Source organism: Macrotis lagotis, chromosome 1 (genome assembly GCF_037893015.1).
Source record: "Macrotis lagotis isolate mMagLag1 chromosome 1, bilby.v1.9.chrom.fasta, whole genome shotgun sequence".
Taxonomy (NCBI): domain Eukaryota; kingdom Metazoa; phylum Chordata; class Mammalia; order Peramelemorphia; family Peramelidae; genus Macrotis; species Macrotis lagotis.
Genome location: NC_133658.1, coordinates 818,519,908 through 818,543,206, shown reverse-complemented (window position 1 = coordinate 818,543,206; position 23,299 = coordinate 818,519,908). Strand labels below are relative to the sequence as shown.

General features: G+C 34.4%; 1 protein-coding gene across 1 annotated transcript in view; it reads left to right on the top strand.

Moving 5' to 3' along the window:
• Positions 1 to 12,208, top strand: part of RAB38 (RAB38, member RAS oncogene family) — a 58,287-nt gene extending 46,079 nt beyond the window's left edge. Inside the window, exon 3 of the mRNA XM_074217072.1 lies at positions 4,377 to 12,208. Coding sequence (XP_074073173.1) covers positions 4,377 to 4,529 — 153 coding nt within the window. The 3' untranslated portion in view covers positions 4,530 to 12,208. The remainder of the gene's footprint in view (positions 1 to 4,376) is intronic.
• Positions 12,209 to 23,299: the final 11,091 nt, after the last annotated feature.

The following is a 23,299-nucleotide window of genomic DNA, read 5'->3' as shown; positions in this document are numbered from 1 at the left end:
GATAATTAAATTTCACAGCCATGTGAAAAATATTGCTGTGGGGCTGAGGAATTTAGAGAGCCACAGTCATGTAGAAGTTACATGAGTTTTCCTTACAGTTGGTTTATTTAGGGAAGGAAAGGAAGGATGGATCTACCTTTCTTAACTGTAAGTGCAAATGTTTTGTCCCAGACTTTCTTGCATCATAGTCCTAAAGGTGAACAAAATATAAATACTGAATGAGTGCCAGAAAGGTTTTTTTGGTTTATTTTCATTTGACAAAATAAAGACCCAAATGGCTTAATTTGGCACATGGTTTCAAAGGACCCACTTCACAAGTACCAGATAGGGAAACTTGGTTATTTCATGTAAAAAGAACCTGGATAAGGGATTGGGGAAGAACATTCTAAATTCATAGCCAGCTAGAAAGTACAATATGTTCTTAGTTTCCAGTAATAAAACCTTAGTACCCCAAACTGCCCAACAGTGTATTCAGACCTAGACCCATTTTAGGCAGGAAACTGGCAAGCTGTAAGCTGATCAGAGGAATGTGACCCTGACCATGAGGAGACCATATATCTTGTTGTAGGCAGATGTGTTGAATAAATTGCAGCTGTCTTTGTAGGATTGTTTGTGGAAGAGGGATTAATCTGGGTCCAAAAGGAAGAGCTGGGAGCTGTAAGGGGAAGTCACAGGGAGGCAAACTTTGGGTTCATTCAAGAGGAGCCTTTTTTTTGTGGAACTCAAAATCTTACAAAAATGAATATTGAAAATTATCTTTACCTGTAGTGGGGAAAAATAAAATAATAAAAAAAGAAGAGCCTTCTTAACAAGCAGGGCTTGCCCATAAAGTGGAATAGGCTGCTTTGGGAAGGAATGCGTTCCTCATCTATAGAGATATTCAAGTTGAGTTGAGATGATCCTTTATTGGGTATATCCTTGAACTAGATTGGCCTCTGATATTCCTTCCAACTCGGAGATTCTGTGATTCTTTGAGATTAATTGGAGCCCTACAAAGGGGGTTTATGAGCCCATTAAGAGTGATAAAGTTTTAGTATCTGAGCTGCTGTTGTTTGTCAATCATTCTTCCTCTTCTTCTTCTTCTTCTTCTTCTTCTTCTTCTTCTTCTTCTTCTTCTTCTTCTTCTTCTTCTTCTTCTTTGCAAGGCAAACGGGGTTAAGTGGCTTGCCCAAGGCCACACAGCTAGGTAATTATTAAGTGTCTGAGACTAGATTTGAACCCAGGTACTCCTGACTCCAGGGGCGGTGCTTTATCACTGCGCCACCTAGACACCCCTTGTCAGTCATTCTTGAAGAGGACCATGACGTCAGAGATGATTCCAAGACAGTCATGTGAATTGGATTGAGTGAGGTGGAGCTGTACTAAGTCACCAGCCTCACTTTCTCCTCCAGAGCCATATGGCTCCAGTGGTCCCATGAATCAGGACAGCTGGAGGTAGCTCTGGATGCGAGGTGGTCAGGGTTAAGTGTAAAGTGGCCTCCAGAATACAGGGCTGGTGCTCTATCCACTGTACCCCCACTAGCTGCTGGTAGTATAGTGGATAGAGTATCAGGTCTGGAGTCAGAAACTCCTTTGAGTTTAAGTCCAGTCTCAGATACTTAAAAGCTGTGTGACCCTGGGCAAGCCACTCAACTTTTGCTTTCATTTTCTCATCTTTAAAATGAGGTGAGGGAGGGAGTGACACTGAGGCAGACAGATTAAGTAACTTGGCCAGGATCACACAGTTAATAATTAAAAGTCTTGGAACATATATTCTGTAGTTATTTCCATACTAATATGCCATGACTCTGGAACAACATATTTACATCTCTTTCTGTCCTTTATCTCTGCTGTGCTTTAGATGGACCTGAGAGTTAGATATAAATGCAAATATTTTTAAAATTCATTTTTCTAAAACTGAGACCCAGAGGAGTAAATGTTTTACCCAAGGTCAAACAGGTAATAATTGTTTGAATCTGGTATTTGAACCCATATTTATGATCTACAGATCTTGTTCTTTCCACAGCAATTTACAGTCAGAACTATATAAAATTAATATGTTCAAAAATATATTCAATCTTGATTTAAAATTAAATACCAAGCTACATTGCCCTTTATTGGTTTTTAAGCACATCTGTTTTTAAGGACAGTTTGTGGGTGGTTTTTAAAACCTATTTTTTAAGGGATCCATGCATATGAAAACTTACATTCTCCATAGAGGCAAGGATTAAAGCATAACACGGGAGCAGACTGATGACAGTCTAGAGTATTAGGCATTCTCAGTATCTCTTCACACTGTAAGAACATAAATAATCCATATTCCTATTAAGTCACTGCATTTGTGTATATGTGTAGGCAGTTCCTACAAAGAGATCTTGCTGCTGATGGTGGTACTAACTATTCATAGGTGCAAATGTGACTGAAAATACCAATGCAGAAATTGAGCCGTTTTATACAATTCAGCATGCCTAGTGATTTGGACAATATTTATGAATGATCATCCATAGACCCTAAGAATTAGCTTCAAATCTTTTCTCTGACACCTAATTTTTCTGTGGCCTGTTTCCTAATCACGCCCTCTTTCTAAGACTCATTCCTTTTTCATAAAAAATACACCAGCCATATCTACCAACCTTTATTTATTAAAGAGACTCATATGAGATGGTGTTTAAGCCCATGTTTTGTGAGCATAAAATGTTTAATGAATGCCTACTTTTGTTACTTAGCTGGGCTCTTTTAGACCTGACTCTAGTTCCATTACAAAATTTTGCTTGCATCTTAATGATGAGGATGCTGCTGACCCAAAATTAAAAGGACAAGCATTCTAGCGGCTTTTTCAATAGGGAATGAAAATGGATTTGCACTGATCTGTCTGCATTCTCCTTTAACTTTATACCATTGTAAATGTCCTCTAATTCAAATAAATTCATGATGGAATGATTTTAAAGAATTTCTTGCACACTGGATCATACAATTTAGAACTAGAAGAAACCTTTGAGATTATTTCATATTAGGATGCTTAACCTTGGGTTCTGTGAGTTTATTTTTTATATTTGATAGCTGTATTTTAATGTATCTTGTTTCCTTCATAATTGCATGTATTTGTATAACCTGAAGCAGATTGTTTGCTGCCATGAGGTGGGGGATGGGAAGAAGGGGAGTGGGAAAATGTAGAATTCAAAAGTTTACAAAAGGCTGAATGGTGAAAACTATCTATACATGTAATTGGAAAATAAATTTTTAAAAAGAAAAATAGTAATTACATCTATTTTATTTTGGGCATTTAAAAGGATTATTCTGAGAATAACTCAAGACTAAGTGACTTGCCCAAGTTCATACTGCTAATGTTAAGTGTCTGAGACTGAACCTAGGTCCTCTTAACAACTATCAACAAAGTATCCAAGGAATTCATGGCACAAAAAATGGATAAGAACTTCTGCTTCAATACAGCACCTTATTTTTATGGATGAAAAACTAATTGGACCCAGGAGAGTGGAGTAGGCTGATCCATAGCACCTAGAAAGTTAGTCTTAGTTTGCTTTAATCTTTTGGTGGTGGGAGATGCTATTGTGGGATGGAAGGAGCAATTATAGAATTTGAAAAGGTGTCTTATTCTCTGCAGAAGAAGATGTGGAGCTAGAAAACAGTCAATAGAGTACTGTGCCATACTTGACTCTTACTTGAAAGCATACCTTGCTTGCACCATCCCCTTAATATAGAATGGGCTCCTTATCATCTTCCATTTTTTTTAGAAATTGTGTTTTTCAGTAAGCATTCATTTTTCTCTTATTTCCCCATTGAAAAGAATAGATGAAAGACATGTCATAATAAATTTGATTAGTCAAAGAAAAGAAATCCCACTTTAGCCATGTCCAAAACTGTATATCTCATTTTGTATTGAAAGTCCACAATCTCTCTAGTGATGTATTTTCTGTTTGTCAAGTCCTAGTTTCAGTGCCACCTCCTCTCTGCAGACCTCTCAAGATGCCCACACCTTGGCCCCAGCTGAAAATGATCCTTCCTTCCTCTGATTCTCTTGGCCCTTTTCCACCACTCTATTGTACTTGTCTAACCTTTCTTTGTCTTAATTATTTTGCTACATCTTCTTTATTTGATGTTAATGCCCTTGAGAGAAATTTCTATGTTGTATTAACTTTGTATCACTATTACCTAACACAGCTCCTTGTAGCATAATGAGCATTTGTTGAATTGAAGAAAATAAAATCTGTAATGTTTTTAATGGGAAAATTGGGAATGAAAGCAGAATGGGATGAAGAGAGAGGTAGTGAGAATAAAGAAAAGGCCTTTTGAAATTAGCCACACAAGAATTCACACCGGGCATATAACATAGTCATCTCTATTGCCTAAGCAGATGTCCATTTTCTCTTCCCCTCTAGGAAAATATAAATATCGATGAAGCCTCCAGGTGCTTGGTGAAGCACATACTTGCTAATGAAAGCGACCTGACCCAGTCTGTGGAAGCTGACATCGTAAAACCACACCTTCCTTCCTCCAAGATCTCCAGCTGCTCCAGCTGCTCTAAGTCCTAGGCTGGTGATTTGTGGGAATCTCCCGGGGGCGATTCGGTGGCTCCAGCAGTCGTGACTGGATATTTATTGTTTTTGTTGAATTCTAGTATAAGGAAATACATGCTTTTTACAACACAAAGATTTGTCCCTCTGTCTTGTGAGAGACGGAACCAATTGACCCTTTTCAAAAAATCACCAACTCAGTGTTTACCAGTTTTCAAAAAATTGAATCTTTTACAAAATTCCCACCCTTGCTGGTCATAAGGGTCCATAGGGGAAGGGTGGGATAAGAAGCCCTGGGTCTTTGCCTTTTGTAGACAGGTAAGGGAAATGCATTACGGTTGTTTATGTCCCATAGGCCTTTGAAGTGGTGGCAGGGCTATTCAGAGATATCTTCACTCCAAACAAGAATATGGTCTCCTCAAACTTCAGAAATATACACCAAATGGCTTATGGTTACCAATGACAAAAAAAATTAATTGTCTGTCTTTGAGTCTTTCCCTTCCCTGCTCTCAGGAGTCTTTGTTATGAAAACCAATGTACAAACCTCCCCCTCTAAGTGCCTTTTTTACCAGCTTCTTCTAACTAAAGCTGTGGGATTAATATTGACTTGTAATATATATATACATATATATATATATATATATATATATATATATATATATATATTATATGTTATGTTTTTTTCTCAGTGAAAAATAAAACATGGAAACACGTGACTTATCTGTCCCTTTGTGTTATTTTCTGAATGCATAAGCACATTTTTCAGAATAATTTCATGGACTCATGAATTTTTTTTCATTCAGAGGGAAATTGGAAGTTATCTTCCCCCACTGCCTTTTATAACTGAATCTCAAAGAGGCAATGGCTTGTCCAGGATCACACAATTAATTATTAATAGTAATAGCAATAGCTACCATTTACATAGTGCATTACAATTTGTGTGGTAATTTACATATTTTGAATCTAGATTTTCTTTTTTTTTTTTTTTTTTGGTTTTTACAAGGCAATGGGGTTAAGTGAATTGCCTATCGTCACATAGCTGGGTAATTATTAAGTGTCTGAGACTGAATTTGAACTCAGGTCCTCCTGACTCCAAGGCTGGTGGTCTATTCTCTGTGCCACCTAGATGACGCCTTGTCTCTAGATTTAACTTAACTATATGAATGAAGAATGTTCCATTATTATTTTATTTTTAACTGATGAGGAAACAGACTGGGAGGTTAAGTAGAATCAGAACATTTCTTGTGTGAATTGGTTTTGCTTCTAAGGGCACAGATATGTGTTTACCCTACTTTGATTTGAAAGTAGGAAAACAGTCAAGAAATGAAATGCAATGCAATTCAACAAAACATTGACATTCAAACATTGATTTATATAATGTTTATATGCTTGAAAAAATGTGGATAAATCAATTTCATTAATGTGTTTCTTTGATTATTTATTTATTTTGTGAGTTTATAATACAGGACCTGGGATGGAAACCAATTCTGTGAATTTATTGCTGAAGATACCAATGTAGTTAACACCTACTCTGAAGTGATAGTCTTCCCTAGAGCATTAAGAAGCTAACATATGTCTGAGGTGAGATTTTGCAAGGCCCACATTCTATCCACTATACCAGGTTGGCTTTTGATAATTTGACAGTCAGGGCAACTGTCTTCATTCAAGTTACTAATAAAAAAAATAAAGAAAAAAAGTTGATCATCCAAATTCCATGAAGAGATCTTGAGCATTCCATGAAAGTCTCCCAAATTATAATTACTCTTTCAGTCACTCATTTGTGGCTTAGCCCAAATTTCTGTTTTATCTACAAACATAGTATGTTTTATTTTATTACATACTGAAATTTAAGTATAGAGTCTACATTTACCTGCTCTGTCTGCCAGTCTAGTTATACTTCCAAAAAAAATTGTTAATCAGTATCACCAAGCAACATTTCAGTAAGAATATGTTGTAGAATTTTTTAAACTTTTAAAATAGATATTTATTTTAATGTGTTTTTATATTGTTTAGATTTTCCTCTAATTCTCCTCCTAGCAAGTCATTGCTTATAGTAAAAATTTTATATAGTTTTTATTCATATATTTTGCTTGTATATTGTTGAATTTCATCCTATAAGTTCCCCCCCCTTTCCAAGATAACCATAATTTATTTTCTTTATTTTTTTTTGCAAGGCAAATGGGGTTAAGTGGCTTGCCCAAGGCCACAAGGCTAGGTAGATAACCATCATTTATAAGAAAGATTTCAAAAGAAAAAAGCAAAAGGAAGCTGAAAAAATTAAGCAAAATTGATTATTAACTCAAAATAAAGTGTTATATGCAATGTTCCACACTTGTGTGCTCACTCTTCAGTGGGAAGAAATGCAGAAAGCCAGGGAAGGAAGATGGTTTCATATCTCCTTTTAGAGACTAAGCTTGCTCCTTGTAATTTTTGTACCACTCATTTTTTATTGGTTTACTTTGTTCTCTCTACACTGTTAGTCATTGTGCATACTTTTTTTCCTTACTCTATTAACTTCACCTACAAGGGTTCATGCTCATATTATTCATTTGTTAAAGCCCATATATGTGCTTTAAACATAAATATATATATATATATAATGTATATGTATATATGTACAAATATATATGTATATATCTGATATGCCCTTATATGCCTGCACACAATTTATTTTATCATTCTTCAGTTGAAGAATATCTAAAAATATTCCTTCAAAAAAAAGAAAAAGAGGAAGGGAAAAAATAACTTCAGAAAAATGGATGAATACATGGAAAAGATGTGTTCTTGACTTTAGCTAGGAATAGAATCCAAATTCTTTGTTCTATAATTTGCAAAACCTGCCCTCTTTCCTTGCCCCCCCCTTTTTTTTTGAAAATTGAGATATCTGCTCTTAGTCTTGTCACTTGTCAATGGTCTTTCAAAGATCACTGCCTTTTGCAGTTCAGCAATTATAGCTGTCAAGTTTTTGTGTCCTTTAGGATGTAGTTTTTTCTGACCCTAGTGACTTAAATTCATTGTGCTACTTCCTGAAAATTTACTTACATTGGGTTCCAATTCCTATTAACTCTTTTTAATCTGTTGTTCCCCTGTCTAAACATTACTCTCCTTGAAGGTAAAATGAACAAATTAAGAGTTGAGTAGTTTAATCTTCTCTAATTATCTATTATCATCATCCTATTTACCTGAATCCCACCCCTTCTCTCTCCAGGCCCTGAGAATACATTTTCATCTTGTCTTTGTTCTTTATTTATTGTTTAATATTCTCATTTATTTAAGGAAGTTGGATGACACAGTGAATAGAATACTTAACCTGGAGTCAGTAAGAAATGAGTTCAAGTCTTTCACTTAATATCTATTTGTCTCAGTTTCTTGGACTATAAAATGGGAACAATGATATCCATCTCTCAGGATTGTTGTGAGAATCAAATAAAATATTTGGAAGGCACTTAGCACATAGTAGATGCTTAATAAATATTTATTTCCTTGTTTATCTACCTTGCAAATTCTATTTATTTTCTTCATTGGCTTCTAATAGATCCCAGCAAGCAAAGGATTGCAAAAACTCCTGAGATTTTGAAACCACAAGTTTTCTTATTAATCTCTTCATTCTTTAGGCTTTTAAATAGTTCCCTTTAATTTGGTCTGTGGTGAGGTCAGTTTGCTGCTCAAACTTGTTTTGCAATTGTGGTGGCTTAATGAATGATCTTTGGCATCCCCATAGATAGAGTTAATGGAAAAGTCTAAGGATTAAGTGTTTGTGGTTCATAGATTTTTCAAGTCTGAAGATATTTTGAGCTCCTCTCATTCAATTTTTTCCTCTTACAGATGGGAAAACCAAGATAGACAAAGAAATATCCATGAAAACCAAATGATAAATATCAGAATTGAGATTTGAATCAAGAGCTTCTGAACTGTTTCTATTTAATTAATGCCCATCCCATCAAACTGTCTCTCTCTGTCTCTCTGTCTCTCTATGTCCTTCTGTCTCGCTGTCTTTTTCTCTGTCCCTCTGTCTCTCTGACTGTCCTTTCTGTCCTTCTGTCTCTGTCTCTCTCTGTTTCTGTTCCTCTGTCTCTATCTTCTGGCTCTTCCATACACACAGGGCACTAGATTGCTTCAAGGACACTTGCAATTCTAAATCTACCATAAGTTTCTTCTATAAAAAGAGTAATTTGAATTATATGATCTCTAAGTTTTCCTTGAGCTCTAAAAACAAGGTTTTTAACTTTATTGTGTGTCATGGGTCCCTTTTCAGAATCATGTTTTTAAATGCATGAAACTGAATACATAGTAATGATGAAAATAAAATACATATCAATTCTAATAACTCTTTCATTATGATTGGTTATTAAGTAAACACTATATTAAACATAGTTATCATTCAGTAAATAAAAATTTATTATTATATGTGTCTGTCACTAGCCTAATCACTGAAGATATAAAGAAAGGCAAAAATAGCCCTTGCTATCATATAGTCTACAAGGGAAACAACACCCAAACAATTATGAACAAATAAGCTCTATACAAAGTAAATTTGAAATTGTCAATAGAAAGGACAGGAGATTAAGTATCTATTAAGTACCAGTTACTTTACAGTTATTATATCAACAAATTCTCACAGCAACCCTTTGAAGTGGTTACTACCTCCATTTTACAATTGAGGAAACTGAGGAAAACAAAGGCTAAATAGCTTTTCCAGGGTCAAATAGCTAGTGTCTCAAGTCAGATTTAAACTCAAGGCCCAGTTCTAGTTACTGTGCTACCAGCTGCTTCCAAATTGTACATATACATATATATGTATCTAGATACATATACATGTATATATATAATCTATACACCTATTTGTATATGCATTTATTTTGTACATAATAACCAATTTTTAAAAATTAATATTTTATTTGTTTTCCAATTATGTACAATAGTAGTTTCCACCCATAATTTCCTGTAAGGTTTTTAATTTTACAATCTTTCTTTCCACCCTACCTTCCCTCCCCCTTCCCCCCACAGAAGGCAATCTGGTAATCTTTACATTGTTTCCATGATATACATTGATTGAAATTGAATGTATTGGGAGAGAAATCATATCCTTGAGGGGAAAATAAAATGTTAAAGATAGAAAAATTATGTAGTAGTAGTACATGAGACTTTTTTTTAATAAAAATTGGAGGTAATAGACTTTGGTCTTTGTTTAAACTCCACAGTTCTTTCTCTGGGTAGAGATCATATTCTCCATCACAGGTGCTCTAAAATTGTCCCTGATTTTTTGCATTGATGGAATGAACAAGGCCAGTAAGATTGGTCATCATCCTCATTTTGCTGCTAGGATGTACAATGTTCTTCTGGTTCTGCTCATATCACTCAGTATCAGTTCATGTAAATCCTTCCCATTCCTCTTGGTTTCTAATAGCACATACATATACCACCATTTGTTCAGTCATTCCCCAACTGATGGACATTCACTTGATTTCCAATTCTTTGCTACCACAAACAGGACTGCTATGAATATTTTTGTACAAGTGATGTTTTTACCCTTTTGCATGATCTCTTCAGGGTATAGACCCAATAGTAGTAATATTGCTGGATCAAAGGGTATGCATATTTTTGTTGCCTTTTGGACAATTTTTGGACAATTTTGGACAATTTGGACAAAATTTGGACATTCCAAATTGCTCTCCAGAAAGGTTGGATGAGTTCACAGCTGTACCAACAATGTATTAGTGCCCAAGATTTCCTGCATCCCATCCAACATTGCTCATTGTCCTTTCTGGTAATATTTGCCAATATGAGAGGTGTGAGGTAGTACCTCAGAGCTGCTTTACTTTGCACTTCTCTAAATAGTAATGGTTTAGAGCAATTTTTCTTATGACTATGGATAGCTTTGATTTCCTCAAATATAAATTACTTTTGCATATCCTTTGACCTGTCAATTGGTGAATGGCTTGTTTTCTGTAAATTGACTCAGTTCTCTGTATATTTTAGAAATGTGTCCTTTTTCAGAAATACTAGTTGTAAAAATTGTTTCCCAATTTACTACATTTCCTTTGATCTTGGTTGCTGTGGTTTTGTTTGTGCAAAAGTTTTTAATTTAAGGTAATCAAAATTATCAGAAATCATCAGAACAACAAATCAAGCTCTAATTTATTGCATTTGCTGATTTCCAAGATGCAAATTCTTACACTAAAAATTTAACAGTCAGCTTTTTTGAACTGGTTTGAGCTGTCTCTTAGTCCATCTTGGATGGGGGTGAAGAAACCCCCAGAGTTTGTCTGCAAGATGATTTAATACTTTCCTTATTCTCACGAAACTATTTCCTTTGTTTAAAAACTAAAACACTTTTAGGCACATAAGAAATATTAGTAAGTTTAGGATGTTTGCTGAATGTTGCATGTGGGAAAGAAGAGATTGATATTTAAAACTTCCAGATGGAACAGATTATGTCTTTTTCTTACAATGGAGCTTTCTCAGAGCTGTGATGAAACCTTTGGAGGACATACTTGAATTTCTCTGCATTACTTCAACGAATTGATATTACAGACTCAGCATGAGTTGCACTTTAAGAGATTCAATTAGAACAGATGTTGATGCTTGGAGTCCTTGAATTCACTCATAAGAGTTTAAATATCCGCCCTGGTACTTCCAAATTGTGGGGCTGGCCAAGAGTCTTAACCTCTCTGAGGCTCAGTTTCATCATTTGTGAACTGAAGGTAACAATATTTACGCAATCTACCTCTTAGAATGGTTGAGAGAAGAGGAAGCTCTCTCTGACCTTAAAACACTAGTAACATGGTTATTGTGCTAGTTGTCCTTATCATTAGCTACAAGCACAAAATAAGCATAAGACATGAGTTTCTAATGCAACAGGCATAAGAAATGACAAAGGAAATACCAATCAATCTAATTATGGGATGAGAAAAGCAATGAGATCAGAAAATGGCATAACTAAAACTACTGGTAAAAGGATTTGGGGGGCGGCTAGGTGGCACAGTGAATAGAGCACTGGCCTTGGAGTCAGGAGTACCTGGGTTCAAATCCGACCTCAGACACTTACTAATTACCTAGCCGTGTAGCCTTGGGCAAGCCACTTAACCCCATTGCCTTGCAAAAACTAAAAAAAAAAAAGGATTTGAAAAATTCTTAGTAAATCAAGTGAGATTAAATTTAACAAGCAATAAAGACAAAATCTCAATTTGGGTTCAATAATGTAATTTTTAAGGGCATGATAAGAGTTCTTTCTCTCTATTCCTCCACTCTCCTACAGAGATATTTTGTATCATAAAATGCTGCTACTGTGGCACTGGATCACTGTTGAGTAAGCTTCTACAGCCTGGAATCTCCACAGCATTGGAAAGAACATCGTGTCTCTTCATTTCCAAGAATGATCAAAGTGAGGGGATGAGTTTTGTTGCCAGCCCATGCATTGGGTTTTTGGGTCAGCTAGCTCAGCCTTTCTGTCAGTACATGATGGGCAAGGTGGGATCTGTGTGTGGACTAAGTAAGCTCAGAGTAGGTATCAGTTCATGTTTTTTCTTTGTTTTTAGCCTTATTTTTGGTTTCTCTATGTATGGCACTGAAGTTGCTCTGTTTTTGACACAAAATTTCTGTTTTACAAAGGTGTGAAGTAAAGGGAAAAGAGGAAATGTCTAGTCCTCATCATATTAATAACGTAACCATATTTTGTAATAATTTTAAATGGAACATAGCTTTTTAAGTCTTCCCATAATTTTTATTGATAGATTCAGTACTATATATTTAGATTTATTTTTAAAATATATTTAGATATACCTAGTTCTATATATTTAGATTTATATTTAATATATTTAGATATATATAGTTATACTATATCATATATACAAATATACAAATAGGTAGGTAAATAGGGTGATGATAGATTAGATTGGTAGAAAGATGGATAGATTAAAGATAAATTTGTCTATGGACATTGAAAAATTATTTTGATTGTCTATGGATATTTGTTATGAGAAAAAAATTTTCAGGTGGGGGTGTGAGGGAAATGAAATATATTTCTATTAAATTCTTAGATGTGGGTGGGAAAGAGTGCTCCAGATGTGAAGTGTTGCATGTACTTTCAGAGGGGTTACTGTATTATTCTACTCTATAATTTTCCTTTCTTACAAGAGACCTCTCATGAAATGGAGATCATCAGTGTTTGTAATATATAAGCAAAACACATCAATAAAACGTTAAAGGAAAAATAAAAAACCTGCCCTGAAGGGGCAGTTGTATGACCAATGGTCAGATGGTGTGCTCTAGAAGGAATTCTTTATTAGTGCTTTTCACTTTCCATTCTGTGATTTTGTGTGATTCTGCTTCTGTTAGAATCAAAGGGTCTTTTAGATAGCACCTAGCCACATTCTTTAATTTTATAACAGGAAATGATGATCCAGAAAAGGAAGCAATTTACTTAAGGCCACACAGTGAATTAAAACTAACACCAGCAATTCCAACTCTTCTCAGTGTTCTTATAGCTTTATATTTATGGTGAAAAGTTTATGCATTCAGAGTAAGGTTTTTTAAATGATGTACTACGTCTGTCCTAATAGTAAATGAGTACAAGGGGAACCTGTACTGGGGGACATTTTGGATTAGAATCAAGGTTTGTGCCAATGAGAAAACAAAATGAATGTAAACCAACAGATTACAGCTAAATAGGGACAAATATGGGATGGTATGTTAGGTAAGGTGGGAATAAGCTATATACTTAAAAAGCAGGGAATTTTGTGTAGAGGCATCATAGTTAAATATCAGACTTGAAGTTAGGAGTCATGGGCTTGGATTACATTCTGATTAATTTTGTTTAATTGTGGGCAAAGTTGTATAACCTCTCTAAGATTCAGTTCCCTCATCTGAAAAATAGGTATAATAATTTGGAAAATAATGATTAGCCCATTTACCTGTTATGATGAAGAGAGTAATTAGCAATTTTAAAAATATACATATAGGGCGGCTAGGTGGCGTAGCGGATAAAGCACTGGCCTTGGAGTCAGGAGTACCTGGGTTCAAATCTAGTCTCAGACACTTAATAATTACCTAGCTGTGTGGCCTTGGGCAAGCCACTTAACCCCATTTGCCTTGTAAAAACCTAAAAAAAAATAAAAATATATATATAAATATTTTATTGGTTTTCCAATTATAAACAACAGTAGTTTCTACCAATAATTTTTGTAAGGTTTTGAATTTTATTATTTTCCCCCACCCTCCCCCAATAGAAAGCAATCTGATAATATTTACATTGTTTCCATGTTATGAATTGATCAAAACTGAATGTTGAGAGAAAAAAATGCATATCATTGAGGAAGAAATAAAATATAGCAAAATGACAAGTTATGTAGTACATAAGACAAATTTTTTAAAAAGTGAAGGTAATAATTTTTGGTTTTTCTTTAAACTCCACACTTCCTTCTCTGAATACAGTAGTAATCTCCATCACAGATGTCCTAAAATTGTCCCTTATTGTGGTGATGAAATGAGCAAGTCCATTAAGGTTGATCATCACCCCATGTTTCTGTTAGGATAGTACTTAGTAAATTTAAAGTAGCATATTAAATTGAATGACTATTAAAAGAATTTCATAATTTCAGTTCTGCAAGCAAATTTAGATCAGATAATCTGACCTGTATTAGAACAAGAAACTGATATTTATGCAAACCTAAAATTATGTATATGAGCTATTTCATACTTTTGACTCATTTTGTTTCCCCTCTACATACAGATATCTTTTTCGATATGAACTATTGTCTACCCATACCTACTCTAACTTTTACTTTCATTCATTTGACACCTATTTTTAAGCATCTACTATAAAGAAGATTTAAAGTAGGTTCTGGGTATGCTAGAGTAAATATGAAGTAGTCCCTTTTAGAATGCTGCTTGAGACCTTTACATTTCTTCAGGTTAAATGTTCTTATTTGCATTGGTGCATTGTCTTAACCTTTCAAAATCTCTTATTTGTCATCTAATGTGTTAACTATTCTTTGTAGCATCTGTAGTTTTGACAGATGTGCCTTCTTATCTTTTTATCCAAGTCACTGATAAAAGCATTGAACTGAAAAGGGCCACAGACAGGTCCCTCTGATATTCCACTTGAGACCTCCCTTCAGGTTGACAATGACTCATAGATGACTACTCTTTGTGTTGAGACATTCAACCAACAGTTCTTACAGTATCATTTATCATCCAGTCCACATGACTTTATGTTGGCCAAAAGAAGAGCTTGAGAAATTTTGTCAAATGCTTCACTGACTTCTTGGTAAACAATATCTATAGCATCTTTCTGATGTGCCAGGCCAGTAACCCTGTCAAAAAGGGAAATACACTTGTGCTGTAACATTTTTTTTCCCTTTATTGCAGTCATACTGCCATAAAGTTGGGCCACAAGTTGGATTTAAATCAATGTTATTGAAAAAAGCTACATAACTCACAAATGTCTTAACTAATATCTGTTTTTCATCTATGCAAGATTCAGGGTAATTAGATATGTATACTTGTGGAATGAGGAAAATATGCTGGCCTCAAGGCACAAATCATGGACTAAAATCCAACAAACTTTTTTAAATTGTGTGAGCAAAGTTTTTGATTAAAATACTAATGATTTTCCAGATAAAAGTTAAAAACATGAATTGTAAAGTGCCAGGGATGTTTTTCCATTTCATATAATAGCTTAACGACCTGGATAACTTAAATGAATACAGCACTGTGTGGAAGTTAGTTGCTTGTCTGTCAAACCCCTTTACCAATACACTGAATGCAATTATAGACATTCCCCTTTGCCTAACCAGACTGGGTTACTTAATGCTTTATGGATGCTGTTAGACTTTAAAGAAAGAAAACAACTTATTAAAACTGAAGCCAATAAGAGACAAACACAACAGAGAAAATGACTCATTATTAAATAAATATGTTTACTTGAACAAATAACAAAGTGAGTTGTTGCATTAACACATTTATTTAAGGAAGGGACAGAATCTGAAATAAATTGAATAGTAAATTTGGAATCAGATAATCCAAGTATAAATTCTGTCTCTTCTCTTATTCTGGCAAATCAGGTCATTTCTCTGAGTCTCTATTTCCCCATCAATAAAAGGAGGAAATTGGTCTAGTTGACTAATGAGATTTCTTCTAATTTTGAATAATATGCACGTGTATGTATGTGTATATATCTATATATAGATATATAGATATATAGATATATAGATATATGTGTGTATGTGCACATATGTATTTGTGTATTTATGTGTGGTTTTATAAACATAAAGACATAAATATACTTAAATAACATAAATATATATAACATATATATATATATACTTCCATATATGTGTATATTCTGTCTCTCTCTCTCTCTCTCTCCATATATATATATATATATAAATATATATATATATATGTATATGTATATGTAGCTGGGATAGTGAATAGAGAACTGACACTGAAGTCAATAGGATCTGATATTTCCTGGCTATGTGATCCTGGACAAGTCCCTTAATTCTGTTTGCCTCAGTTCTCTCATAGAGTGAACTGGAGAAGGAAAGGGCTAGTCACTGCAAGAAAACTCCATATGTGGTCATGAAGAGTTGGACACAACTGAAACAACACAGCAATAACATAGTTAGATATCTTGGAATATTGAAATAAAAGCTACCAGTCAGGTTTAAATAAAAATGGCACACATGGAAAGACATAAAGAATAATGAATTAATGTTCAAAGAACTTGGGTTCAAACCTCACCTCTGCTTGTATTCACTATTCCTGTTTCACAGAGGGCTTCCTTCTCTGTTGTGGGGCTTAGTTTTTCTCATTCAGTTTTTCTCATTCATAAGACAAGTACTGGACTAAAATATACAAAGTTTTTTCCAATTATATGATCCCATGATCTTTGGAAACTGAGTTTCAGTATCACCTCAGTCCTTTCAGCCCTCTGGCCATTCTCATTAAAAGTGATAATAAAAACAATAATCCTATGTTACTTTGAGCCAGTAGCATACAGATAACAGAATACAAAATGTAGAAAGAAATATATTCAGGCTAATGTAGATCTTCTGAAGAATCCCTTCCATATACTCCCCAACAAATGGTTACAGGTTCCAGCTGAAGACTTCTAGGGATGGGTAACCTGATATTTCCTGGGGAAACTCAATTCATTTTTAAGTTACTGAGAGACAATTGTTCATTACATTGAACTAAATTATGCTTTTTTACCACTTCGACTCTATTCCTAGTTTTGTTCTATGTGATCAAGAATAAGCCTTATCTTTGTTACTCTCTGTAGTCTCAGATACTTGAAGACTTTTCTCTTCTCTTTCCAAAATCATGACCAAGTGGGCACTTTCAATTCTCATAAGCCAGACTAATTTCTCTTCTCCTAAGAAAGGTAAATTAAAATCTTTCAACTGAATTAAAAAAAATCATCCTCACAAATACAAGATGAAGAAATCAAGAATAGACAACATTCTGGCAAAAATACTAAGGGCTTTATTATTTATAGCTTAATGTGTTAATACTATAGAATAGCAGATGAGTAATCTGTAGTAACTTCAGGCTGCATTGAGAGAAATAGTACCTGAGAAAAGTACAGTGATAGTCTCGTTGAACTCTACCCTATTCAAATTATTATAGAATATCATGTTCAGTACAGATGCTACATTTCTGGAAGGACAATAAGCTGGTGTGTATGCAGAAGCAGATGATCAGTATAGTTCAGTAGTTCAGGACCTGGGATACATGACTTTTTTTTAATATGACGGTTATATATATGTAATCATAATTAGTTTTTTTGTAATACTTATTTCATTTAAAAACAATATTCTGAGAAGATCTCCATTAGTTTCAATAGACTGCCAAAGGGATTCTTGTTACATGGAAGAACCCCTCATTTAGAGCTTTTGCGATCATGGAAGGAATTAAATGAAAAGGATTGGGGGTTTACCTTAGGCTGGTAAAAATGGTATAATTTGTAAGACAGTGCAATTAGTACCATGTTACTCTCAAACAAAATTATCCAAAGCTTCTTAACCTCTTTATGTGTTCTTCCCTTTGGATTCTACCTAGGATATTTTTAAATGACCATGACAAACACTCTAAGTTTTACTTTAATATGGAAAATGCCAAGATACTTGAAAAAATTAACTCTGTGGTTGCACTTATCAAGGAATTATGTAGTCCCTTGACATATACAGAAGAGAGAGAGCTTTTAAGGATATAGTTTTCTTTCTACCCTCATCATAGGTCTGTGTGTGTGTTTGTGTGTGTGTGTGTGTGTGTGTATAATCAACAAACAGAAAAAAAAGGTAGAATCTTATATACTTCTAAAAAGAGATAAGTGATTTTAAAGATGTGTTCTTCTGCAGAAAGTTCTTTGTTGAAGTCTCTCTCTCTTCCTAAGACACAGGTGGGTACTGAATTATGAATACTGGATCAAAAGTTAATAAGACCTAATTTACAATTTTACCTTAGATTCTGACTAGCTGAGGAAGTCAATTAGTCTTTGCCTCAGTTTCTTCAACTATAAAATGGGGATAATAGCAGTACCTACCTCCCTGGGCTTTTGTGAGTATGGCATTCCCTTCCTCCCTGCTTGAATATATATATATATATATATATATATATATATATATATATATATATATATATATATATATATATATATATACACACACACACTTCCAGTATACATCTTGCTAAGTACTTCCAGTATATATCTTGCTACGATGCCTACCCATGTAGTAAGCACTTTTTTTAGTTTTTTCAAGGCAATGGGGTTAAGTGGCTTGCCCAAGGCCACACAACTAGGATATTATTAAGTGTCTGAGGCTGAATTTGAACCCAGGTACTCCTGACTCCAGGGCTGTTGCTCTATACATTGTGCCACCTAGCCGCCCCCAAGTAAGCAATTCTTGATAATGCTTTTCATTCATTTATTCATTCATTCATGTTGTAGGATATGTGAATAATTTAAATGTCACAGGCATAGGCTATATTTTGTTTTGTTTTCTTGATAAGGAAAAATGGGTCCTTCCTAATGTAGTATGTACATGGTGGGTGGTTGGAATGGAGGAGGGCAGGAAAAGGATGTCCAGGGAACCAAATTAATTGGATTTGATGACTCAGAATGAGTTTAAGTAGTAATTCTTTCCATTCAGGCCACAAATTCTGAGGGTCTCCCCCTCCCAGGCTAATTCTTCTGTGAAGGCAAACTAGACCATCTTTTGCTTAATTCTTATCTAGCCTTTAATAGATGAATGAGCATTGCTTCAGACCAACTGCAAAAAAGACCTTAAGACTGAGAAAGACCTGAAAAAAGACCAAGGAGGCTTTTGCTGTGTCCTAGGACATGGTCAGTTTTGCTGACCTATATCTTACCACTTGATTCCAATGACCCTGGAGAGTTAGGGTGATGGCTTTGCACAGCTCTGCCTCCCTTAAATCCAATTCACTTGCAAATCAATATACCACCTTCCTAATGTCATTGGTTCTCTTTAAGAACTTCAAAGGACAAATGACTACAACAACATTAATTAAATACCTCCAAATCTGTCAATTGATGAAATTATTGGATGTAAAAAGAACAAAACAGACAAGTTTAAAAGTTTTGCTTCTTTCAGACTCTGAGGGATTTAATTAAGAGTTAATAAAGGTTGGGGAAAATCTTTAGAGGTTCATGTTCTGAGGGACCTATTGGCAAACTGTAAAAGAATATCAAATTGAAATCGGTCCATTTGGGTCAAATACATGGTCCAGGCTTTTAAGATTTTAATGGGTAAGTGTAAATAAAATATGGAGAAATGTTCATCATTTTTTGCTTCCTTAGAAGGTGTGAAATAGTTCCATAGTTAAATTAATGGAATTCTAGGGCAGTTAATCTTTGAATTCTTGAAAATCTTGGTTCATATGTATTTTCTACCTATATGTCACCCCACTTGTTAAATCTAGGATCATTAATTCTTTCCACTGATGTGTTCATTTATGGGATAATATACTCCAGGTTTATGGAGGAACAATATTGACATTATTCTTACTTTTACATTCCATAAATGTCTTCACCTTGAGTTTATTGCGTCCTCTGTGATAGTAGAATCCACAGAATATCTTGAGATTATAGTATTCATACCTGGGGAAATCCAACCTTCAGTTTTGTAGGGTTGGAGGATTTCTCAGAGGGGAAATAAAGACGAAAAACATGCATTGATTTAACAATTCCTCAAAAAGTTCTCATAAAAGAGATAATGAATATGAGAAATAGTAGTATTCATTTATTTAACTTTGGTTCACACAAAGATATTAAATTTTTATTCACAGGGACAAGAAAATTGAAGAATGGGGTTAAGAGAAGAAAGATCCAGGGCAAAAGATATAATTAAGGCATATGATGGAGGAAGTTTCCATGGTAACTGTGTTACCTCGAATATCATGTTATTTAAACCACAGCCAGAGGAAGATGGAGGTCATTAATGGTCCCTGTGAGAGACTATCCTCCATACTCTACACATCCAAGTTTTAAACATCACTCCTAGTTGATGGAAAGGGATGCTTGGATTCTTTATCATTTCTACATTAGATCAGCTCAAATGGCACAACTGAGAGCCATAGTTTTAACATGGAAAAGCAGATTCTCATGCAGGTGCAGTATATATCAGATTGGTCTCCTATTTCTGATATTGCAGGCAGGGAGATCTTGGAAAGTGACTAAAGGATGGACCCAACTGAAGTATATGGTAGGGAAATTTTTAGCATGGAAGTATTAACATGTGGAGTATTTCCAATAAGAATATGTGCAATGATGACAGGAAGTCTCATGCAAGTAAGGCTTATAAAAACTTACAGATGCCCTAAATAAAGGAGAGATTTTTGAGTAACACATTGCCATTGATAATTTGTAAAGAGTTAGAGTTCATATATCTTCATTCCACTGTCACTTATGATGAGATCAGATTGCTGGGTTGGTAGGTTTATGTAGAATTTTGCTGCTGATACTATTAAGTAGTCAATATGTAAAATACAGTACAAGTTGGTGGGAAGATATCTCCTCCTATAAGTAGACATTTCAACGGGAAGGACTTTTAAAAGGAAATAAATAGGGGCTCAGATCTAATTCAGCTGTTGACCATTTTCCACAGGAATTATTGAGGTGGTCTTCAAAAGTTGGAGGAAGTTTCATTTGATTTGTATTTATGACTCTATTTCATGTCAAACAAAGCAGATCAAATTTCCTAATTCATAAAAGGTGACAAGCTTAATTGTTTGGACTTTTTTTCATTCTGTCTTCAAACTTTTCTGTCTTGGGATTAATGTCACATAGATGGCAGGCATCAGAGATAAGATTTGAAAATAGCTTTGACCCAAGAATCATCATTTTTTCCCCATTCCATGTTGTTATAGCAATTTAATATCATTTCTGTAGGATCCTCTTTCTTTCTTCTGTAGAATCATTTTTCTTCCTTCTTTTCACCATTTTGTGAGGCAATGTTGCTCACAAATGAGCTTACATGCTAAATGATTTTTCGCTGCTTTATATTTCTTTTTCTCTGCTTCAAGGTTTTTGCTCACTGAGGTGGTTTGAGATCCTTGTTTTTTTATGAACTAAATATCTTTAAGAAATGCTGATAATCAGAGAATTAATGTCTGATTTTATCCATTTCCCATTTTTCAGAGTCAATGACTGGCTGGAGCTGTTGTAATTACAGTCAGTATCTTTTACACATCTTTAATCTTTCTAAGCCAATATTGATTTTGACCTTCACTTTAATGATGATTTGATACATAGAAATGGCTGCCACCTCAGCAATCCTTCATTTCCTGTCCATTAAGATATAGGCAATTAGTTTTTTGATTGTTACTATATTGTCTCACAACTCTTATGTTGAAGAAATTGTTTATCAAGTACCTGATTTCATGATTCCCCCCCCCAGCTAGAAGTAAACAAATGACTCATAGTTCATGATTTTTTATTCTTCTTCTATATACTTATATTCTAAATTGTGGTTCTTATTTATGTCCCTGTTTTCTGAAGACAGATACATCATCCTTTGCCACCTCCACTACTCCTTTTAAAAGTCCTCAATTGACATACTTCCTAACCTACATTGCCTTTTTCAAACTATGCCTCTGTTACTATCATTCATCCCCTTTATGCTCCTTTGAAATTCACTGAATCCATTGATGTCATCTCTAGATTAAGCATCACTATTTCCTTTTCTGATTGTTGACTGTGTCATTCCAAGATAGCTTATGATGTTTCATTTGTGATCTGACCAAAGCATCTGACCAGGCAATGTGATTATCCCTTCCTGTATTCTTGATGACATACCTCTCTTTGAAACAATTAAGAACTTCCTTGAGAGAAACTGTATCATAGAGGGCTGCCCCGGAGGTGAGGTAGGCTGGGATTGCCTTGGGATCACCTTGGGATCTGCTGCATATTGCTCATGAGATCTCTCTCAGTGGCCTAAGCCACTCTAATACTATAATTTACATAGAAGTGTTAGGCATAGGTAGAAGTTCCTCACTGTAAATTTCCTGTGATTATGTAATCACAAGTCTCAACCACAAATCCTTGAAGTGATGTGTTAACTTTTTATCTGTTTCATCTGCTCTTGAATTATACCAAAACCCAGGTGGTTTTTTTTCAAATTGCTCTTTAGCTATTCCTATCCCGGAGTAATTGTGTGGTTAGTTCTTTTTAATTCAGTATAATATTTATATTTATCTCTAATAATTTCATTTTATTATACTTAGTCCATTGTTCAAGTCTATGGAAATGTCATCCCATCTGCTACCTCTACCTTTTACCTTTGTGTTATCTGAAATAATTGTTAAATTTATATTCCCTTCTAATTTACTGATAAACACTACCTAGGTTATTAGAAGCATATATTTATATTAACTTTATACTATTTGGGACTGAGCAATAAATTAGTTTTAAATCTATCTAATTCTAATATTGCTTGGTATTTAGGTCACCAACTTGTCCCACAGCATATCATCCAGATCTCTGTCAAATCCTTCTCTAAAATCTAGGTAAAATATATCTATGACATTACCCTCCTCTACCAGTTTATTAACTGTATCCAAAAAGAAAATGTGGTTGGTTTTTATATCTTGTTTTTATTTTATTTTTTAAAATTTATTTATTTATTTTTAATTTTACAATTCCCCCCCATCTTGTTTCCCTCCCCTCCCCACAGAAAACAGTTTGTTAGTCTTTATATTGTTTCCATGGTATACATTGATCTAAGTTGAATGTGATGAGAGAGAAGTCATATTCTTAAGGAAAAAAAATGAAGTATAAGAGAGAGAGAGAGAGAGAGAGCAAAATTACAAAATAAGATAATTTTTTTTCTAAATTGAAGGTAATAATAATCTTTGGTCTTTGTTCAAATTCCACAGTTCTATCTCTGCATATTCTCTGTATTCTCCATCGAAATTGCCCCAAAATTGTGTCTGATTGTTGCACTGATGGAATGAGCAAGTCCATTAAATATGCTTTGTTCTTGATGAAGGGTAGCTGACTCTGGGGTCATGATTCCCTTTTTAAAATGTTTTTGAATTTTTTGGGAATCAGTCAAGGTCATTGGCCTATAATTTGCAAACATAATCTCTCTCTATTTAAAGTTTTCATTTTATTAATGATATATTTGCCTTTTCTCTAATCCCGTGACATTCTGACTTTTTATCATCTTGTAAAGATTACTAGCAGTGACTCTAATCAAACCTGAAATTTAAAAATAATTTCCCTTGGATGTATTTATTTTGGCAATGGTGTCTTGAAAGATAAT